Below are 22,343 nucleotides of genomic sequence, written 5' to 3' on the forward strand. Positions count from 1 at the left end.
TCACTTTTTCACACAGACTGCATGTCTGGAGTTGGTTGTCATGTGGATGTAGTTACTAGCAGTAAGTATGTATATGTTTTTTTAATGGCACAGATGTGATGGTGTCCTCTGATCCTACATGAAAATTGTAACTTTCAAGAACATGTCTTTTTCATTCTGTTCTATGCATTCTAAAACTCAAAATAATAATTTGCATCATATTCAACTCTTCACAAGACGTTAGAGATTATCAACCAGTCTGCCTACTAGTCATGAAAGTCAAGGAAAAAGTAACAAAATGAACAAGTAGGTCAATAAGTAAAAAAAGAAAAGTCAAGAAATTATTCTTGTCATCAAGAATTTTTGCTATCACAATGACTGATTGATTTATTTAGTATATATTTCCTTCACTTTTCTGTCCCTTTGGCAAATCGTAAAGATGAGAATGAATGGTGGTAAGATAAGATGGATGAAGGGACAACAACACGAGCTCCACATAAGATTATACTGGCTGCAAGTCCAGATGCCAAAACCTCAATAGTCTTCCAAATGCAGTCCAGAATACATTAATAGCAAGTCTGATTTTCTTGTTAAATACAGCTTCAGTCTTCATTTTAACTGGTCTTTCATTAAATAAATATTCATTTTCTTAATTGCTAATTTCCAACTTTACGTAAGTAGGGGACGAATAAATAAAGATTAAGAAAAAAAAAGGTAAAGAAAAAGGCAAGAATTTTGGATTTGTTATTTTGGTAAGCACCTTGTCAACCAAACTAGTGTGGAAAATGTAGGTGCTTTAGGAATGGCAGGAAGAAGAGAAAAGTTCCAGGTCCAAAACACCCAGTGCCACCTTTTCATGTGGAACTGATCCTGCGTGAAGTAGTACCTACGAAAAAGGATGAAACTAAACATATTGGAAGTTAACAGACTGTCAATTAAGTTTTACTGGAAATGCATCATTGCTGTCTATGATAACTGTTGGGACTCATACTGATGCAGCTGCATATTCTTAATTTTCGTAGGAGTTGGAAGAGGAAGCTCCTGTTAAGATCCCATCTGCCAAGCCGTCTGGCAACTGGCCCTGGGAGGGAACCATTGAGATGAAGAATGTGGTGCTCAAGTATAGAGAAGATCTCCCTCCAGTGTTGCACGGGGTGTGCGCTACCATATGTGGAGGGGAGAAGATTGGGATAGTTGGAAGAACTGGCGCAGGTAACTTTCGCCTTCTCACTTGTGTTCTCTCTGTGTGTTCGTTTAACTAGAGCTGAGCTGATAACATTGCCAATGTTATGTAAGTCTCAGTATTAGGAAGTGTTGGTTTAAATCGAATCACCGATACTTAAAGGCACATATTTTTGGTAAATAAAAAAGCAAAATTTCAGTACAAAAACAGCCAATTTCTGGTTCAAAAGTGCTAAATAAAATTTTGGTGTCATAGCGGTGAAAAATCAGATCAAAAGCAGCATATAAAATTACATTTGGTTATAAAATTGTGAATATAATCCTAAATTTGATTCAAAAACTGCACTCATTACAGAAATTAAACATATCTCTTCTAATAGCACATTTATGTAGTTACCAATGTATTAAGTTGATTTGTGTATAAAGGGGTCCATTTTTGCTTCTTATATATTTACAGCAGAATTAATCAATTTTCCATGAATTACATAACTGACAGGATAATTCAAATTTCAGAAAGTGTCACGTCGGTAAATATACTCTAAATCTTGTAACATGAAAAAATGAACATTACAGCATGATATTTCACATTTTGCTTTGTCGTCAAAAATGAACTACATGCCTCTACCGATTCTGGCTGATACTTTTCTCCGGAGTCAGAGTTTCTAACGGTGTATATTCATAACAAACCTGGCATAATTTTGCATTAAGTTGAAGTTTAATGCTATGTATAGAAATATAACATCAGTTCACAATAACTAAGCAGACACTGTAGAATGTTCATGCTTTACAAAGTAATATTTAAGATGACGTAAGTGAGTTACTAAAATATTTCCACGAAACTTACTTGTAAATGCTCGATTAATTTCGGTGGCCTCTGCCACCATCCACTTGAGAACTCGTTGTTTCACAGTTGGATTGGTCTACAGGTTCCTCACTTACTGCTAGGAGCGCTGGTGTAGCCAGTTCATCTGCTCCATGTGATAGATTTAAGTTGTGTAAGTTTTAAGGAGTTTAAAATGTTTTAATAATTTTCAAATGTAAAAAAAAAGAAACCTTCTGCAATAACAAGTTAATAATGAACACTGCATAGGACCCCTGTCAAATTTAGGTTGTAAAGCCATTTGTAACTTACATGATATGAAATTTTGACTCGACACAATCATTTGGTTTGCAGTGCCTGCTAATCACTATAAAGGCACTGCTCTGCAAGCAATGATGACAAAATAAGGATTGGTGTGTTTTCTTCTCTGTTCTTATAATCAATCCACGAATGCTTTTTAACAATACCCTATGTTCCTCAGCTAAAAAACCAAAGTTAGACAACCTTGATGATATATACCATAATCATGATCAATGTCTAGATTTCATACCTTGTGAATTACTAAACGCATGGCCATGAGAATGAAAGATCTCATTGTAGAGTTGGTATTTGTAATCTGTGACCTGTAACAAACTTTCAGTTCACATGATCACCAAGTCCGTATGAAATGGGGCTCGAAAGTGCTCCGCAAGGAAGTTGGTTGATACTCGGAACACAGCCTGGTTGACATACAGTGCGTGGGAACTAACAACTTTTCCCCCTCTCACTTTGCTTTTCCCATACGTGGCACCAGTACAGTTCTGGCCGGCCACCTATTTTCATGGCCCTGAGCATTTAGGTGCATCAGTTTGTTTCAGTTTTATGAGTAAAATTCATGTAGAATCCATGTAACAATAATACCTGAAATTCAAAGAATTCTGTTCAGTAGACTCCTTGAAATATTAGTAACTCTACCACATAGCCGGAAGGTTCCTAAACCAGTAGATGTCACAATACAATACCACATCTATTAGCTGAAAACTAATTCATTGCCTGATTTACAAGTGAAATGAAATTGCGTATGCCTAGAAGTGGAGACAAAGAAGAAATAATAATAGTGTAAATAACAAATATCAACCTTTAGCAGATTGAATTTTTTTCACTAAATGCTGGTGATGTTTCCATATGCTTTCTTTGAAGGTCATATTATGCAGTAGGGAAGGTTATCAGTTTCAACTGATATAGGCATGTTGATGTGTTGGTAAAGTTGCTGATAATTTTACCCATCTGATATCTCTATAAATAGCTTTTAACTTGGGGATGAGCCAATACCAATAAAGTACAGGTAAAATTAACCAATACTAAAACCCATGAACTCTTGTGAAATTAATTCATGCAATATTTTAATTTTAATTCCATTTTTTTACGGCATCATTTTTAGCCTTGAATTTTTGGAAATTTCACCTTGAAATTATGGAATTATGATTTAATTTTATTGGTATCTTAGAGTAGCCACTTTGTATTATTTTCGTCAAAATTGGGTTGGTCCACTCAGTCTTAACCAGTGCAGGTTCTGGGTTCAAGTTCTAGTCTAGGCACGATTGTTTCTTGTGCCACTCAATGATTTTCAACTAATTAATTCATCCTCAGCATTGTGATTGTGCACAGGGACAGTAGTGTGATGAAAGATATGAGTAGCATTGAAATCAATTATTTTTATAAAGAAAGGACTCTGATGTTTGTTGAAAAATGTATCCTTTCAAATTTGAGTTTTCTAATTCTGTTTTGTCTCATTAGAGCAACTACCATAGTGTTTCTTACTTCATATCTGCCACTATATTTGTTTCCTTCCTCAGGCAAATCGTCGTTGATCACAGCTCTCCTCAGATTGACAGAGTTATCAGGAGGTTCCGTAATAATTGACGGAGTTGACATTAGCAAAATAGGTCTAGGGGACCTGCGATCAGCAATTTCAGTCATCCCGCAGGAGCCAGTTCTTTTCAAGGGAACAATAAGGTAAGTGTATTTATGTAAGACAGGTTTGAAATTTGTTTCCATTGCTCAAGAAAAAATCAGTCCACGATGCTCACAGAGAGGATTCCTTGGGTGGTACATAATGATCCAACTGTTTTTGTGACATTATGAGCGAATGGAGCAGTAGTAAACATGAGGACTGTTAGAAATAGGAAGAAGGTTTACTTCAATTTATTGAGGCATATTCATGTCTCTCATTCATAGAGATGAATGCAATAGTTGAGTGGTGCATGAAAGTTTTGTATATCTTGTTGCAACATAGCGACATCAATTTGGTGAATTTCACAAACAATGCAATGTTTAAGCTACTGGTTCCTTGAGGGTTGTGGTAGCATACACTTTAGACTTGTTGCACCACCACAGAAATAAGTCTGGGCCCATTAGGTCTGGTGATCAAACTTGCCATTCAGTGTCTTCAAATTACAAAATTAAATGTTCAGGGAACATAGTTTGAAGAACATTCCTGCTTACTCTTGTGGTGTAACCAGCCTGCTGAAACCAGAGGTTGGGATCATGCATCAATGTTTGGAGTTCTGGTCGAAGGAACACCGGTGGTTCTGATGGACATGTGTAATACGTATGTATGTCGGACTCCTCTGCACCACAGCATTCACTTACAAAGCTTTCAGGTGTGTGAACAGAACCCATTTGCTACACTTCCATGAAGTATGGAAACCATAAAATCCTCATGCCTCGCCATTTACTTCTTTTAAAGACATGTAATAAAGATATGATTTGTTGTAAAAGTTAATTGTTGTAGATCACACCAAAGTTGTGTTAATTGTTGTTCTTGTTGCCTGTTAACCTGGACACACTAGTTTCATTTGTCATCTGCAAAGTACACAAAGGACAGACAATGTTACGAATCTGGAAAACCTGGAAATTATACGTATTTCTGGATAGGGAGTGGGAATGGATTGTGATATTTTCATGTGAGTTGTGTGTCCGTCAGCTTTTGGTTAAAGAAGTATGGATGGATATATGTCTTATGAAAATTAATTGTTTTTTTTTTTTAGGTACAACCTAGACCCATTTTCAGAGCATGCAGATGAAAAAGTGTGGGAAGTACTGGAGAAGTCACACTTAAAGGAAAAGGTATGTGTAGAATCTTAATGGGATATCTATAGATATTTGACAGGTGATAATGTCTTTGGGAGCTTTGAGGTCAAAGTGGCAAAGAACAAGCAACAAATGGCATGTAACATGGGACCCCTGCAGTCTGCAAATAAACATTCACTTTGCAGGAACAATTAATATACCTATGCAAGACAGTGCTATTGAGGAAACTGCCCAGTCTGAAAGACACGTAAGTGACAAGCAATGCATGCAGCTGCTTGTATCACTAGAGTACAAAATATTACTGAAGGTTTCTTTCCAAATGACAAATGTTGCTTGTGGCTTGTCAATTGTCGCTCATCTCTTCCCATTTCAGTCTTGAGAGCTCCCTTAGGCTTTGTGCTGGAAAATTCATTGTGTATATTAATGTTTATAAACAGTACATTTTACAGTAATATTGATAACTTATCTGTTTGTGTTTTTGTTGTTTTATTATTATTATGAGCACTACACTTAACAAAATATGTTGACTAGATAGTAATGCACACCAGAGCTGCTTTTGCACAAATGTCCGAGCAGCCACACTGTTCGCGAGCTCTTGCCTGACTGGCGCAATGTCTTACTGGCGTGCGAGTGAAAAAAAAAAAACAAATGCTTCTTGCAATGCGTGCAAGGTGCTGTGTTTTTGTTGACATTCACAATAAAGATAAATACATGATTATCATACATATCTAATTTGAAGATTTAGATTGAAGATTTACTGGTTGGTCTTTTATAACTCCATTATGTTGGGTGATATACGGATAGAAAGTTCTGTCTGTCATCTTGATTTGTTGAAGAATGTACTGTTTCTATTGGTCATTTCCAGACTTTTGAGAGTCTGTGCTGCCCTGTCACATTTTTCTTTGTATTATCCCTGGAAATTTTGAAAAATGAATAATTTTCATTATTTTTCAACATTCCAGGGAGAAAAATGGATTTTGTGATGAAATGATAATCTTGAGTGAAATTATGGAGATTTTGAACCAAAACCTTGTATATTTCTATGGTATAGTTCCAAGCTTGCATATTAAAATTTATAAATATTCTGAATTCCTTTGAGATGCCACAATTTTCAGTGGGGATTCCTAAGACTATCAACACAGGCATCAATTCAGAGGTATCGGTTGGTCCTAGCATTTTTTAAATAATAAATACCAACTTCTCTTTTACAATGTTAAGAGACTGGAATTAAATTTTTCGGTAATTAGTCAGTATTTGGTCAGTGTTTAATTTGGGCACTAAAGTTAGTAATTTTGATCATTTGACTGATGTACACCCCTGTTGCAATGTTTCAAACCTCTGAAGCAATAAATAATATGTATTAGGTGCCATCATTTTTAAAACTATTTACATCATAATGATCATATTTCCTTCTCTTGTAGATAAGCAAAGAAGACAAACAGCTTCACACTCCTGTTGAATCTGATGGTGAGAACTTTTCTGTTGGAGAGAAGCAACTCATTTGCTTAGCACGGGCCCTACTCAGGAAGAGCAAGGTATGTGGTTGTTTGGTTTCGTTGAAGATGGAAGTTGTGTGTTTTGAAGCATAAACTGTTTCAGTGGACTGAAAAGTTGTATTCTGCAGTTCAGATTAATGGAACAACACAAATAATTTTAAATATACAGTACAAACATTTACATTGTATCTAAAGATATCTGTTTTGCAGTTATCCGGAGATAGGTAATTTACTCTGATAAGCTTACTTTTAATTTTTTCCGTGCAAATTTTCTTCGTGATTGATTTTGCCACCCATCTGGTGGCTTCGTCAGGTACATACATGCCTTTTTTTTTTTTTTTTTTTTTTTTTTTTTTTTTTTTTTTTTTTTTTTTTTTTTTTTTTTTTTTTTAAAGAGCAACAGTAATGATACAACTGAAATTGTCAATGGTGACATGACTGGTGGTCCTGATTTACATGCATGTGAACAAACACAATATCCTGAGAAGAATGGGTTACCGAAAACAGAACTTGTTTCAGAATAACAATGATTTAAAAACTGAGGCAGAAAGAAAAAAATTGCTGGTGAAAATTAGGAAGTACATGTGGTTGTTACAACAAGTGATAAATTTGACCTTTTGAATATCGATATTGGCTTGGATTTACAAAATAAGGCACTAGTAGATGATGTTAAAGTGTGAACTTTAACTTTGATACAAATAAAACACATGGGAATTTTCTGAAAGATCTGGTGAGTAAGAGATCTTTAACCTCCCATTATTATTACACTAGCTCTAAAAAGTGATAGAAAATAGTGAGATTTTTTTGTTACTCCTTTATGTTTAGATGTTGTTTATTGTGAACCGAGCTGGTTGTTTACTGATAGGCTCGATGAACACTTGATGTATGGTACAAGAAAAGTTAAATAAACCAAAGGACTTGAAATGAGCCAAATTCATTTGTATTATAACATATATTTTTTTTAGTTTGTGTTTCATCTTGCAAAGATTTTTTTGTTTTTTCTTAAAAGATTGGATTGATCTTGCCCAGGATAGGGACAGGTGGAAGGCTTTTGTTGCTGCAGCCATAAACCTCCAGAGTATACGAAGGCTAGAGAGTTAGTTAGTGTTTTATCTTACTAACATTTGGAACAAATTGTTCGATATATTCTAATTAAGTTCATGTAGTTTCCATATTTTTATGTACCTAAATGTAGGCATGAATTAATACTTTAGGAAAGTATATTTTTTTTTAAAAAGTAGGTTGTACAACTGAAGTTTGTAGGTGGGAGATGGAGGATGCAGAACCTGTTAGGTATACTACTGTAGTAAGTTATGTTTATTTTCACTTTGCAGATACTGTTACTGGATGAAGCAACTGCATCGGTGGACATAGAGACTGACTACCTCATTCAGAATACGATAAGGGATGCTTTCTCTAGCTGCACCGTGCTGACTGTGGCCCATAGGCTTAATACGGTCGCAACTTACGACAAGATCATGGTCCTAGATGCAGGAAAGGTAGGGAGGAACCTTTATTTTCTATTAGTATTGTTTTGTAAGTTAGTACTGCATTTATCCAATCGTTTTGCACTAAAAATTTTCTCCTGTCCGAGTTGAAGCTGTCAGTTGGCATTTCCAATACGAAGGTTTTGATTTGTGATGTCTGGATTCCCCTACCGATCATGTCAACACTTTTTACATAGGTTAAGGTGGAAGTGGTCATCCTTTAAATTTTAATTTGAAACACTCATGCTGAGACATTGTAACAATTACAACTTATGCTTAAAATATTTATCAATGTTAATACACTGAAAACTCGATTTTAACGTTTTTCACGGGACCAGGCTGATAAAACTTAAAAATGTGGGAAAATGTAAAATCGAGGAATATTTTATAACATTTTGGTATGTTGGGACTATCAAGATAGGATGTATAAAGTGGGAAAATGTAAAATCTTGGAATGTAAAAGCTGTATATAAGCAATTCGTTGTAATTAAACCACACCACTTTTCCAGATGTATTGTTGTGTTTGTCCTATTACCCATTTAATAATCTTAATACCCTCAACCTAATCCTTTTTTAACACTTTTTAACGCGGCACTATGTTCAGTGCTTAGGAAAATACTTACGAACCTGATGAAGGGGGCAGTAGTTACGAAAATACTTACGAACTTGATGAAGGGGGCAGTAGGACCCTGAAACGTTGTTCCAAAAAAGCTTCGTACTCACGTAAGTAGTGTTAAACTTAACTTAATACAATTTAACGTTGTTTATTTCATTTAAAAGTGAGTAATATGCACCAATCTACAATATGTTAATCAGGTCATCATTCCTCATCATCATTGCGATTAATGCAAGAGGCACAAATAAACTCATAAGAACCACAATAGAAAGCAAAAAGAAAACAAAATCGGTTAGTTGTCATTTAATTAGAAAGTTAACTTTTGCTGAACAATGTTACGTAATAACACTTTGAACCAATACCAATTATACTACCAGTTGTCAATACTCTAACCAATTTTCACTGATTTTGTTACTTGAAAATTGTAACTGAGAATATTTAAAAAATTCATGAAAACTATATGTGAATCTATCAGGATTTTCCTTTAAAATATCCATAATTTCACTTGAGATATTTTAATCACAAGAAAAGAAACCTTTCTCCCCACAATTTTGTACATTGTGACACTTTTGTCGACCCCACAAGATACCCAGACTCAGGGAAAGTGTCATGGGGTATCAATGTTTTAATTTCATTTGATCCTTTCAGATCCCACTAGTATCATCTGGTAACCAATAGTTCGGTATGAACTCTCAGCACTGCAGTGTCGGTAAAAAAAATATAATTAAATAAACTCCCAACATTTGAGCAATGGTTTCGTGTTTGTGTACTGTCTAAGTGGCAATATCAGCACTGCATATGAAAGAGGATGACGGAAGCATGGCGTTGCTAAACCAAGTAGGGATCGCTATATGGGTGCAGTGTGAACGGACATGTTGGTTTGTACCAGATATTTGTGAACAAGAAATTTGGAACCAGGAGGAATACGTCACACGTCTGCCTGGTTGCACAGGTATCAACGGGCTGTGGAAGGGCACATGGTAAAATGTGGAACCTGAGGGCACTCTCAACCGTTACAACTGTGCGTGGAAATGGGAGTGCTCTCTGGTGAACATGTTTGTGCCACATCGAAACTAAAATGTCAGTATTCATATGTTGGCTACACTGGAACTGTCCTGTGTGCTCTCTGCTCAGTTGATTCCTCTCTAGCATGGTTATGAGAGAACAGAAACTTGTTGTGGACTGATAGCAATGGTGTCATCAACATGGGAAAGAAATGTGAGACGTTAGTGCTAACAAGGATGTTGATGTTATGACCAATCAGCATTGGGCATACATGCCCACACACAAATAACCACAGGCCAACCTAAGTACAAGGGCCATTAGGTTGGCATCAGGGAAAGCTTGTGAGAGCTATTCTCCCAGAGACTTATTCCCCCCACCCCCAATTAGAATCATGGGTCATGTTTACCAACCAGTTGTCACTCATGGGAGGGGTAGAAATGCTTTATTTATAAAGAACCAACCATTGTTAGGCTAACAGTAGCCATTTTGGAGAACAAAAACCATGTGCTCCAAATCACATGTTTACTAAATCTTTTATTCTTTACTGAAAATCAGAGATAACACTCACCCATAGGTAAAATAATGCCTAATTTATTAAAAGTAAACTCATTTGCAATTATCTGGCATAATTAAGCCAGAAAAGGTGGAAAAAACACTTTTGTGTACACTTTTTAAGCAATTGATAACTCTGCCATCTGGTGGGAGAAAGTGGCACTTCTCCTACAGATAAGGAAAGATCTCAAAGGACTCCAGCTGGCCAATGAGAAGCCTTCAACGCTGTGACGTCACAGAGGAGACTTTCAGATGGCCTATTGTGTTCTGAGCTTGCTATTCAAGCTCACTTGTATTACAGACCCACCTGAGAGCAGGTCACCTGGAAGTTGCTGGTAAAATCCAGTGTGTGAATGGCCACCTGTGCCAGCAACAAAGGATACATAAAGGGAAAAGGGATCTAAGGTCCTGTTACAGTAAACACAGGCCTAAGTGTGTGTGACCCAGTGGGATATTGTGTCCACAAGTGCATTTAAGGATCCCAGTGAAAATTCAGCAAAATAGCGAGTTTTGTGTCCCTCATCCCATGTGGAAATCCAGACCACATGGTCGGCAGAACTGACGCCATAGAAGCATCCATAGGATAACAGAGAATATCCAAGTTGTTCTTAGCCATCCATCCAAGAAAAGCCAGGAAAACTCATTTATCACTCCCCCAAAGCCTTTGTTACACCAAGGAAGCACATAATATTAAATTTTTAGTGTGGTGTACCCCAAAATTGTCCATGTGTCGGTATGTTGCGATAAAGAGTGAAATCGTGTGTGTACGGCCCCAGGTATGATTGATATAGTGTGAAAACGGCTGATATGTAAGTACAAAATCTTTTGTATATCTTTTTTGTGTCATATACAGTGAAGTGCTCATGTTTGGTGGCAGCTATGCCACAAGCGGTGTTCTTTTCAATGAATAAATATGTCATTTAAAGGTGTCTGACCTTTTATCATTTTAGTGAATCATAAGCCTATTAAGCCCTCCTCTAGTTACCGATTATTAAAGTTAGGCTAAAGTTCGTCTGTTGCTTAACAGATATCTCGGGGGATATCTGTTACTATACGGAACACCACACGTGGAATAGGGTCTGCGTGTGGCCGCGTAAAGCGTGGTTCTCTTTTGTTTTTGCTGTTTTTGATATATTATATATTTAAAGTTAACCTTTAAAACAAACTTTAACCAAACTCAAACCAACATAATATAAACAAGCACCAAAACCATCCCCTCTTAATGTGTTGCCTTGGCATGCAAGAAGTGCAAACTTCAGCACAATTGAGAACCTGTTGAACACAATGTGCTACAGGTTGTCCAAAGTGAAGTCAACAAATATTGTCAAATTACGGTTTGCTGTGACCACATTTTGGTAGTAGGTAAGAGTGGGGGAATGTCGCAGATTCATAGGTTCCATGCGAAAATGTATCTATATGCACTTATAATGTTTACACTTTCACATATACAGTAATCCGGAAAATATAAGACCAGAGGACTGCTGGATTAACGAAAACGCCAGATTAGTACAGGCACATATTTTTGGTAAATAGAAAAGCAAAATTTCGGTACAAAAACCAATTCAATTTCGGGTTCAAAAGTGGTAAATAAAATAAAATTTCGGTGTTATAGCGATGAAAAAGCAGTATATAAAATTACATTTTGATTTTAAAATTGTGAATATAACCCTAAATTTGATTTAAAGCTACACTTACTACACAAAATAAACAAATCCCTTCTAATAATACATTTATGTCGTTACGAGAGTATTAAGTTTATTCTTGTATAAAGGATTCCATTTTAACTTCTCAAATAATTACAGCAGAATTAATAAATTTTCTGTGAATTGCATAACTCACAGGATAATTCTGACCTCAGAAAGTGTCGTGGCGGTAAATGAACTCTAAATTTTGTGTTTAAGAGTCTATTTTGCAATATTTCGTTGCAAAACGGTAGGAAAATGCACCTCACACCTTTCACAAACATGAAAAATTAAATTATAATGTGTTGTTTCACATTTTGTGTTTTCGTCAAAAACGAAATATGCATGACACTACAGGTTAGTGGAGGTTCATTGAAAAAAAATGCATTTTAATAGCAAAACCTATGTTTATTGCACAAAATATTACAAAATATGTATGTATGCACATATATTAAAATGGAAATTAGTGTTGTAAAAAAAAATTACGAAACAAGATACATATTGCAGTTTACCTCGTGCCAAGGTCTCTCGACACCGACATGCAGTAACTTGTTTTCCCTTTCACGCTCTCCCACTCGTTCAATGCCCTACTACTGGAGGGGCTGGATTATAGAGGGACCACTGTACTTGTATGCCTCTATCATGATTATATTGTGTGAGCTCCATATATATTGTACTTTTTCTTGTTGTCCTTAAAACTTTTTTGATGACACTGTCCTATTTTTTTTTTATTCTATTTTTCCAGGTTGTCGAGTTTGATACTCCGTCAAGCCTTATGAGTCGCGAAGGGTCTCTATTCCAGCAGATGATGTTTGCTATGGGCATTACTTCAATTCAGGGAGTACCGACGACTCCAACTGGTGTGTACAACCACTCAGGAAGTGAAAATATATCCGACGATATCCACTTAAAAGATAGCAGCAACACGAACAAACCAGACAGCAATCTGTCGAGAGATGATGTAGAAAAGTGATAAGTAGTATTACAGTTAGATAACGAATCTCATCTGTGATGAAAATATTATCATGTTCTTGTGAGGAACGTATATTTTGCCAGTCAGAATCAAAGTGTATTGATAGGGTCATGCAGACTAATGTACAATTTATATGAAAGTTGCTTTATTGTCAACAGTATTTTGCTAAAAGTATTGTTTTTGTTTTTTAATGAATATTTTGCAGTTGGAGGGTTGCATTTTTTCTCCTAAGCTGTACAAGGTATAGGAAAGCCCATCTACTTAACTTTAGTGTATTACTTAAGTAATGCAGGGACTAGGGCTATACGCAACTGTTGCCCTCACTGTTTATCTGAATATCAGTGACAAATATTTTTAAGATATATAATATATATACATGCAGTATATTACATACAGATAAATTAATATGGAACAGTATTAAAATTAAGGTTAGTGTACAAAAGATTTGTTTGTATTGTTACTTAAAAACTTACTTGTGAGGTTATTAGATCTCAAGGGCTTTTAAAAGAAATAACTGCAGGACTGTTAACCTGCTATAAGTGTCCTTACTATTAGCCTTTTGAAAAGCATATATTTTTCAGGAGCAACAATAAGATCTTCATATACAATACAGGTCTTTTCCAGTAAATATTTTTCTGCTTCTAAGGAGACAATGAACAGTGCAAGCATTACGCTGATAAATGTGTGATTACTGTGATGAGATTTGTAAGTCGATATTCACCTAAGTTACTAACTGTCATGATTAGTATGTTAAATTTTCTATGAGCCAGTGCGAACAATACTTACTTTGATGTTAGCATTTATTTAAAATTTGGAGTCAATATGTTTTACCTTTTATTACTAGATAAAAAAAAAGAAGGTTTGGTTGTCTTTTGTTGATTGTGGTGACCCAGATGTATTGCTAACTTCCGTAATAGCTTTTACCCAATTTTTCAAATTTTGTTCTGATGAACAGTGACATAAATGTTACTTTCACTTTTAATTTCCTAATTATTTTACCTGCCACACAAGGCATTTCTGTGAAGAACAAGAAAAAAAATACCTTCTTGTAAATTAAGTGTTGTAGTAGTTGGTGAGTACAGTTGTATCTTATGTGAACGTTTCTTTTCCGATGTGCTTTGACACTACAGTGTCCACTATGAAATACCTGGGATTCAAAGCAGAATTCCTGCCTTCTAAGTTTCTTACAATATGAATGAATAATGGGCATTATCAAAATTATGCAGCACTGATGCTAGCCAATGTCAAGTAAAATTTATGCAAGGTAATGCATCTTGAGTTTGTTATAGAATTATTTGTATTTCTATTAAAATACATTATGGGGATACACAATATTTCTGGATTCACAAGTTATGTTAATTACATGTGTATTGTAAAACACACACTGCTATGAGTTAATAATAATTTTTTCTTGTGGAATGTGTGATGGCTGTATGATATTACCCCCCCCCCCTCTCCTTGCCCCCTCAAAACCAAGAGCATTTCTACTGTAGATTCGTGTGCGATAATTCCTGCAACACATAATTTGAAGGGATGAAAATGATGAAATATTGTAAAAAAAGCACCATTATGGGCATTGTGTTGTTTTTATAATTTTGTTATAACAGTGCGGTGCAACCCTTATTGCACTTTTTTCATTGAACTATAGCTAAAGAATTTATAATGTGAGAAAATGTACAATCTTATAACATGTTGCATTATTGGAACCTGAAAAGTTGAATGCATAAAGTAGGAACATATACTGGTAGCATCTGGGAATATAACACTGGAGTCTCAGAAATATCTAATCACTAACATGAAACTTTGGTGCCTGTCATTGGTAATATTATTGTACACATCTTTTTAGATTAAGTGTGAAACACTATTGAGAATACCACTTTATCTCATCAGGAGTGTACTTGTGTTCATATTTTTAAAGTCTTAATCTGTATTTTATGAACATTTTCCAGTTTGAAGTGACAAATGTGCAGTTACACACACTTGATTATGTTGTTGAAAACATAAACACAAATTAGAATTGCTAGCTCAGTTCCATCAACATGGGCCTTAATGCCTCATAAGAAATCTTACGTAGACCTCTCTAAAGATTAGCAAGACTAGCATTTGTAAAATAAATTTTGTTCTGAATGTGAATTTTCTTATATATATGTGTATTGTGATAATGCTGCTGCTTATCCCAGGGGTGGAAAATGACCATTAAATGTCAGGTTTTTTTTTTAAAAAAATAGTCAGTGAAGTCAGTATTGTTTTATATTTATGACTAATTTTTGTGTTATTGCATTTTGGAGAATGAATGATGACTTCCTAGTAATTTGACAGCTTTCTTTTCTCAGTTCAATTAACAATAAAGCTTTCTTTACATAATTTTCCTAACCTAGTTATAACTGTTATTGTACTGACCAAGTTATGAAAGTGTTTCTTTACCAGTGGCACTTTGTGATTGCTGAAAACTTTATTCTAGTTTGAGTGTGGGTTTCCTTTGCTTCTTGCTGTTGTTCACCATGTTATGTTACCAAGTCACCTTTGTTTACAGTGCAGTAATCGTAATTTTCAATACAAAATGAAACGCAGGCATTAATGAAAACAATATCCCATCTGCATGAAAATATTAGTTTTGTGTTCAGTATAAAGATGCACCATGACTGGTTCTAGGGATGTTGGATATCATATCACATGTGGTTCTTTTTAAAAATGAAATGTAATGATGCAAAACTATTTTCTTCACAAATAAATGCTCTTTATTTTTGTGTATGGCAACTTTTGCTCTATAGATTAGTAGTTTCCATGCTATGCTGCAATGAATACGATTTTTTCATAATTTCTCATCTTTCGGGCACAAAATAACCGTGAAGAGGACAAAACACATTAACCTTATTACTTACGTTTCCTGTGCGGTGGCAAGTAAGTCTAAAAATTAAACTTATGAGACACTTGGGTCCACTTTACTACTATAAGCTTACGTTAGGAATTAGGTAAAACTTATTTCCACACAGTTAAATGATAATCATTCACAGCTCTCAATTCTTGGTTTGATCCTTGGTGGAGGCACATTAAACTGTAGGTCCACTCCTGATTAGCAGTCCTGATCATTAAGTACACTTACAACAAAAAACATATCCTTTTATTAGATTCCATCTGGTGTATTTATGGTCATTGTTAACTCTTCTAATGCTTTAATTTTGTCCAGAGTATATGTGCATATGCGTGTAAAGTATGAATATAAAATATGTTGTAGAATTGTAGGTGAACATGCATTCTATAACACTGTGTGTTATGACTTTTCATTCACCCTACATTTAATACATAGTTTCTTAGTTACCTAATATTTAGTTTTAATAAATAAGTATATTTATACCTATCTGTTTTGCAATGTCTTCATTTCTCAATTCCACATGTGTTTTTTCATTATTTAAAGAGGTCATCATTTTGGCAAAATTTAATTTTAAATGTTTTTTATTTGAAAAAAAAAAACCACCACAAAATGTTCGCATGATGCTGAGCCTAGCGGTCTCACAGAGGTGCAAATTTCATATTTTTCCTCTGTCCTCCATTTAGGTTGCAGAGCTTCAAAATTTTCAATTATTGGGAGCTTATGTAAAAAGAAAAAGGATGCCCAAGCACCTCATATGTTCCATAATTTCAGACTCTTTGGCACCGCATAGTAAACATAAGTAATATGGTTGATGTGTCTTGTTCGTTTCATGGTTATATTGTGCCCCAAAGATCTTATACATTGTAGTAATGATGTGAAGAAAATGTTTTATTGTTCTGTTGCAGAACAGAAGTTACATTGATTTTCACAAGTCTGAAAGAGCTAAAATCAGGTAATTAAAAATGACCACCACATCCAAAAGCAAGCCATGTCACTTTCGAACCCATAAATGATAAGAATTAAGTAGCTAAATTATTCATATTTTAAAAAATGATAAGTGACAAGGTCTGGTTGAAGTGGTATTGAATGACTCAGATTGCAATTAAAAGATTCGGTAATTTTGACCATTTGACTTATTTCCACCCCTTACCTTACTTTATCGAATATCTTTAATGTGCGTGACATTCATGTCATCAGTTCGTTATTAATTTTCATTGTTCCAATTACCCATTCTACAGCCCTGCCAAGAAGAGACAGACTGTCATTTGTCTTTGGTAAACATCTGATTGCATTTTTCACTTACAGTTGAAAATTACAAAAAAACAGGAAGAGTACAAAGTTGTGTGTACAGTTGATCTGAGTTGAATGAATATCCATAATGTGGTATTGTAAGAATTCATGTATGATTGTATTTCTTTCAAAATGTCTTACAATCCATAATGCCACAATACGGAACCCAATTTTTTGAGTTTGCTTATTTTGACCAATATTCTTGTTGGTCCTACCTTTTAATTTTTCTTTGCATTATTTTCCTGTAAATGTATTATTACATATTGTTTTGCATTGCATATGTTGAAATACAAATAAAAATCTATAATGTACAATGGTAATGAACCTGGCTTCTTGTCATGTATTTTTTTACATGATACAGTAGACTCGCGATTTACCAAGTCCCGATTAACCGAAGCTCTGGGTTAACCGAGGGAGTGGTTGGAAAACATTGCGCTTCATAACGCACCCCCTGTTTGTTTACTAGTAAGTTGGAGTCAAGTCACCGTCCGCCCTGCACGTGTTCGTTACATCTACTCTCCCTACAGCGTTGGCGTTACGTTGCAGCATCGAAGAGAGGAAAGAGGTTAGTCCAGAAAACTAGGAAAGACTTTTTGAAAAAAGTAATCTTCTCATTTATGTTTTACTAGTAATAAATAATTACTATACAGTTTTAAGTGTTGTTTCGTCATTTACGACCTATTAGCACATTATCTCCGTATTATCCGAGTTCTATATCTGAGGTAGTCTCGGTCCCAATTAGCTCAGATAATCGCGAGTCTACTGTAGTTGAATTTGCACTGTTCATATGCTTCTCAAGGCTCTTAGCCACGTAGAGTCTCTTTCAGTCTCGCTGTGTGTCCTGCCATACATATAATGTACACTTATAATGTAAGGTGACCTTGGAACAAATACAATGTATATTTCTAATGTTATAAAAATTAGAGACAACTAGCTTTATACTTACGATATGCTATTCAGAACAATTAAAGTAGGTGACACTATGTTACTTGTGTTAGAGCTATTGTGATATAATTTGAATGTTTACGTTACGTGTACTTACATAGAGGTATAAATAAATTTGATGCTTTCTTTTGAAATGATAAAATATTGTTTCTCCTTCGTTTTTTGACCGTTTTTAGTATAGTGTTTCATTGTTTTGTTGAGCTTCGATCTTTATATTCTATGTTTTGTATTGCCCTTGTTTACAACAGAAATAAAATATTTCAACCTATGTTTGTGTTTTACTTTATAGCCGTTTGGCATTTTTTTTTTATTATAGGCAAAAGTTATTTGGATAAATTGCAGAGCTACATCAAGTACAAAAGTTCAAAATGAATGCTGATACCAGTATTCTTCAAGATTCTGATACCAAAGTTTGAAAATTCTAAATATTGTTCAAAATATTGATTAATATTAATGTATCTTCCAGCAAAAAGTGAACATGGCCAAGAAGGAATTAAACAAATTAATAATAGTAATAACCCATGGCATAACAGCCAGTGAGGGCAAGTACCTACTTACCGACTTCCAATCATCCAACCAGTTATGGAGTGACGTGTGGTCAGCACAATGAATCCCCAGTTGTTATTGTAGGTTGACCAAGTTATGCTACTCGTTCGTAGCACCCCAGTTTTGTCACGATGGAGATAAGTTGTTACGCTTTTCCCAGGTGACTCGAGCCTGCGTGTGTCTCGTAGCCAAAGTCCAAAGCTTGCACCTTCGGGGTGTGTACCAGTCAAGAAATTATGCTAGTGGTCAAGAATTTTTGCTATTTTTTACAGCATAGTGAATTTACATTGTTATACACCTGTACTGGGATTTGAAGGAATTGAATATTTTATCGAGTTGTTGTTAGTTGTTGTTCACTGTTTCTTAAGAATTCTTGTATGAGTGAAGTTTTGTAAACATATTAAAGTAATGTGGTCACTCTCTATGCAGGATGAAGTCTGAAGTATTAATTTTTACATTCATTTAAAGCAAGTCTAAATCTCTTCTTAAATCAGCTTTAGTTTTCATCTTAACCATGCTAGTGGTGTGTTTTTCATTGAATAAGAATATCTATTTTTCTTAATTTCCAGCTTAAGGGGGGGGGGGGGCGATTAAATAAATGTTAAGAGAAATGGAAGAAAGGCAAAGAAAAAAGTCAAGAGTTTTGGATTTGTTATTTTGGTAGACCCTGACTTTAGACTGCACGGCCACAGTGTGAGACAAACAAATTGTTAGTCATAAATAATAACATATATGACACGTGAATGGCTTTGACAATCACCCTCAAACATGTGCTTGACAAACATGGGTCATATGATTAGCCAGTTACTTGGTTTCTTAAAGGAGCCATGTAAATATAAGTTGTTGCAGTAGAGGTGTTTCCTTTCTTTGTACTGACAATCTCCTCATGTAGATGGTTTTGAAGGAATTTGGCATATTAATACCATAAAAGTAAAGGTTCTCTCAAATAGTGAAGAAAAAGAGCAGCCAGGGACGTAGCTAGGTTGATCAGTTTGGGGGGGCCCAAATGTAAGATTTTTTCAAACTATTATAAATTAACAAACTATTTATACACCATATAGACTTATACTGTATACATACATTATATGTATGTGTGTATATATTAGTATATATATGTGTGTGTGTGTGTGTATATGTATACACATATATATAGTCTTGGAAAGATAAGGAGCAGGGGCCTCCTCAGTGGCGCATGGGAGCATCGTCGCCTTGTAATCAAGGGGTTCATGGTTCGATACCCGGTGGATGCTCATAGTGGTTCGGATCCCACTTTACACTGTAGAACCAGTCCCGATTAGTATTACTGTGTATAAAGTGGACTTAAAACACCAACTCAATCAATCAATATATTGGAAAGGAACATCATTTTCTTCTGTAGCCCCCAACAGTCAACGGATATACTCTCGCGAAATCCACACCCATTATTCGGGAAACTAAAAGCAGAATGGACTCATTAGCTTAATGGCTGATACACCAAGAACAATGTTATTTGTCTTTAGATTTGTAAATTTGCTGGAAGAAAATTGAGAAGCAGATAAAACCCTTTTCCATGGTTTTAGATATAAAGTCCTGGATCCAGGTTTACAAGTATTGGCAACAGTGCAAATATGAAATGTGTGCGTAATGAGTTCAAGCTAGGCATATCATGTATACAGTTCATACCGGATCGAATCCGGTATATATTAGTTCAAGGGCGGGCCCGAGTCTTCTATGGCATCCGATTGTTCACTTGGGAAATTATGACGATAAGAAATTACATACACACATCTAATTTCTTAAAATTAATCTGATTTGTGTGTGGAAAACAGAATATATGTTGGCACTGGATAAAGCAAAGTTCCCACACGCTCAAGTAATTACGCTCTCGTCTTTGGTTCGGCAGGTTCAACAACCTGCCCGGGTTCGATTCCCGATGGAGGCTTATAGTTGTTCGGATCTCACTTTAAACTGTAGGTCCAGTCCTGATTAGCCTTTCTGTGCATAAAGTGGACTTAAAACACCAGTTCAATTAATCAATCAATACAAAGGTTCAAGGTTCGATCCCTGGTGGTCAGGCCGGTAGCCAGAATTTGATTTCGGAAGGGGCTTATCCCTTATCGGCAGCCGCCATCTAAAGACGAAAAGGTTGGGGGGAGGAGTAAATGCGCTGAAGATGAATTTCTTGGTATATTGCAACTTACCATATACAAGATGTTTAATCCTATTAGTGATGTACATTTAATTACTACTACACATTATTAAAATCAGATATTTGTAGGATTTCGGGAAAGGACTGCAGCTCCTGAGCCCCTTCACTGGGTATGTGCCTGCTTGTGTTAGTTACAAAATTTCTGTGCTGTTCCAACATCGTGAGAACAATTTGGGAAGTACTTGAAAGAGATATGGAAGCAAATTCTGCTCTCCAAACTATGACTTGATGTGATGACCACGCGCAACCGAATGAGAGAACTCTTCGCAGGCCTTGTTCCTCAATATTAATTTTACTGATTAATTGTAAGTTTTCTCGGCCTCCTCGATTAAGCAGTAGTAGCGTCGCCGCCTTGCAATCAAGGGGTCCCGGGTTCGATACCCGGTGGAGGCACATAGTGGTTCGGATCCCCGTTTAGCCTTACTGTGCATACAGTGGACTTAAAACACGAACTCGATAATTGGAAGGTTTTAGAAGAACTAAACATGGCTTTTTATGCATTGTACAACTTTGCTTCTTTTCACCCTACATTTACAGTTTTCTTCCTAAGAATTCCACTGAGTATAACACGCTACGAAACCAGAGGTCCAAGGTTCGGACATTGGACAGGCGTGGTTGTATCATGTCTGTCCCATCGCCATTCCTTCGGCTCATCATTCATCCTCATCGTCGCATTTAACCCAAGAGGTAGAGAAGCGGCGTAATATAGAAATATATAAATGATTGATTTGGTTTATTTTACTTCCCTTTTCTGACACTTTTTGGCTAATCGTGAAGATGAACATGACAATGAGTGATGTGAAATTGAAGAGAGTACCAACATAAAGAACACAGACGCCCAGTCCGGGATTCGAACCCAGGACCCCTGGCATCGTAATGCACCTTGTTAACCACTGCACAACAAATAGAAACAGAAAATGCTTGATAAGTTATTTGCTTCTCCATAACTCATGATTATATTATAAGTATTTTTCGCTGTATGATTAGGGATTGATTATATTTGTATGTCTAGCCAACTTAGCCACCTAAGCAGCAGCAGCTTCCGCATTTGCAGGTGGAGGCTAAATGAAGAAAAATCACAGAAAGTCAGAAATATATACAAATTTTGTAACATAATATTGATTGATTGATTGATTTGGTGTTTTAAGTCCACTTTATGCACAGTAAGGCTAATCGGGACTGGACCTACAGTTTAAAGTGGGATCCGAACCACTATGTGCCTCCACCGGGTATCGAACCCGGGACCCCTTGATTACAAGGCGACGACGTTACCACTGCGCCATCGGGAGGCCCAATGTAACATAATATTTATAGAGCATGCAGACGGCTGTAAAAACAATTGTTACATACCTAATTGAACCCCGGCCGGTTCAAATCCGGGAACTTTTCTAAGGTTGGAAGCGGCCCCGGCGCCCACCCAGCGTCGAATAACATGGGAACCTGGGGGAAACCCTGGGGGGTAAAGGCGGTCAGGGGCGTGATGCTGATCACATCACCCCCACTCACGACCGGATCAAGAAAGTGTGGGGCGTTACCCCCACACCCCCTATACGCCTTCATGGCGTGGTGCTATGCACAGGGGAGCACTTTACCTTTTTTTTTCCTTCCTTAATTGAAACGTGGTTCATTCTTCATTAT

General features: G+C 36.0%; 1 protein-coding gene across 4 annotated transcripts in view; it reads left to right on the forward strand.

Moving 5' to 3' along the window:
• Positions 1–17,729, forward strand: part of LOC145982785 (ATP-binding cassette sub-family C member 5-like) — a 111,617-nt gene extending 93,888 nt beyond the window's left edge. For all 4 annotated transcript variants that reach the window (XM_083116151.1, XM_083116150.1, XM_083116149.1 and 1 more), the window contains exons 24-29: positions 1,002–1,191; positions 3,817–3,976; positions 5,011–5,089; positions 6,475–6,588; positions 7,884–8,048; positions 12,637–17,729. In XM_083116151.1, coding sequence (XP_082972277.1) covers positions 1,002–1,191; positions 3,817–3,976; positions 5,011–5,089; positions 6,475–6,588; positions 7,884–8,048; positions 12,637–12,864 — 936 coding nt within the window. In that variant the 3' untranslated portion in view covers positions 12,865–17,729. The remainder of the gene's footprint in view (positions 1–1,001; positions 1,192–3,816; positions 3,977–5,010; positions 5,090–6,474; positions 6,589–7,883; positions 8,049–12,636) is intronic.
• Positions 17,730–22,343: the final 4,614 nt, after the last annotated feature.

This window comes from Lepisma saccharinum, unplaced genomic scaffold (assembly GCF_977018435.1).
Source record: "Lepisma saccharinum unplaced genomic scaffold, izLepSacc3.1 HAP1_SCAFFOLD_411, whole genome shotgun sequence".
NCBI lineage: Eukaryota > Metazoa > Arthropoda > Insecta > Zygentoma > Lepismatidae > Lepisma > Lepisma saccharinum.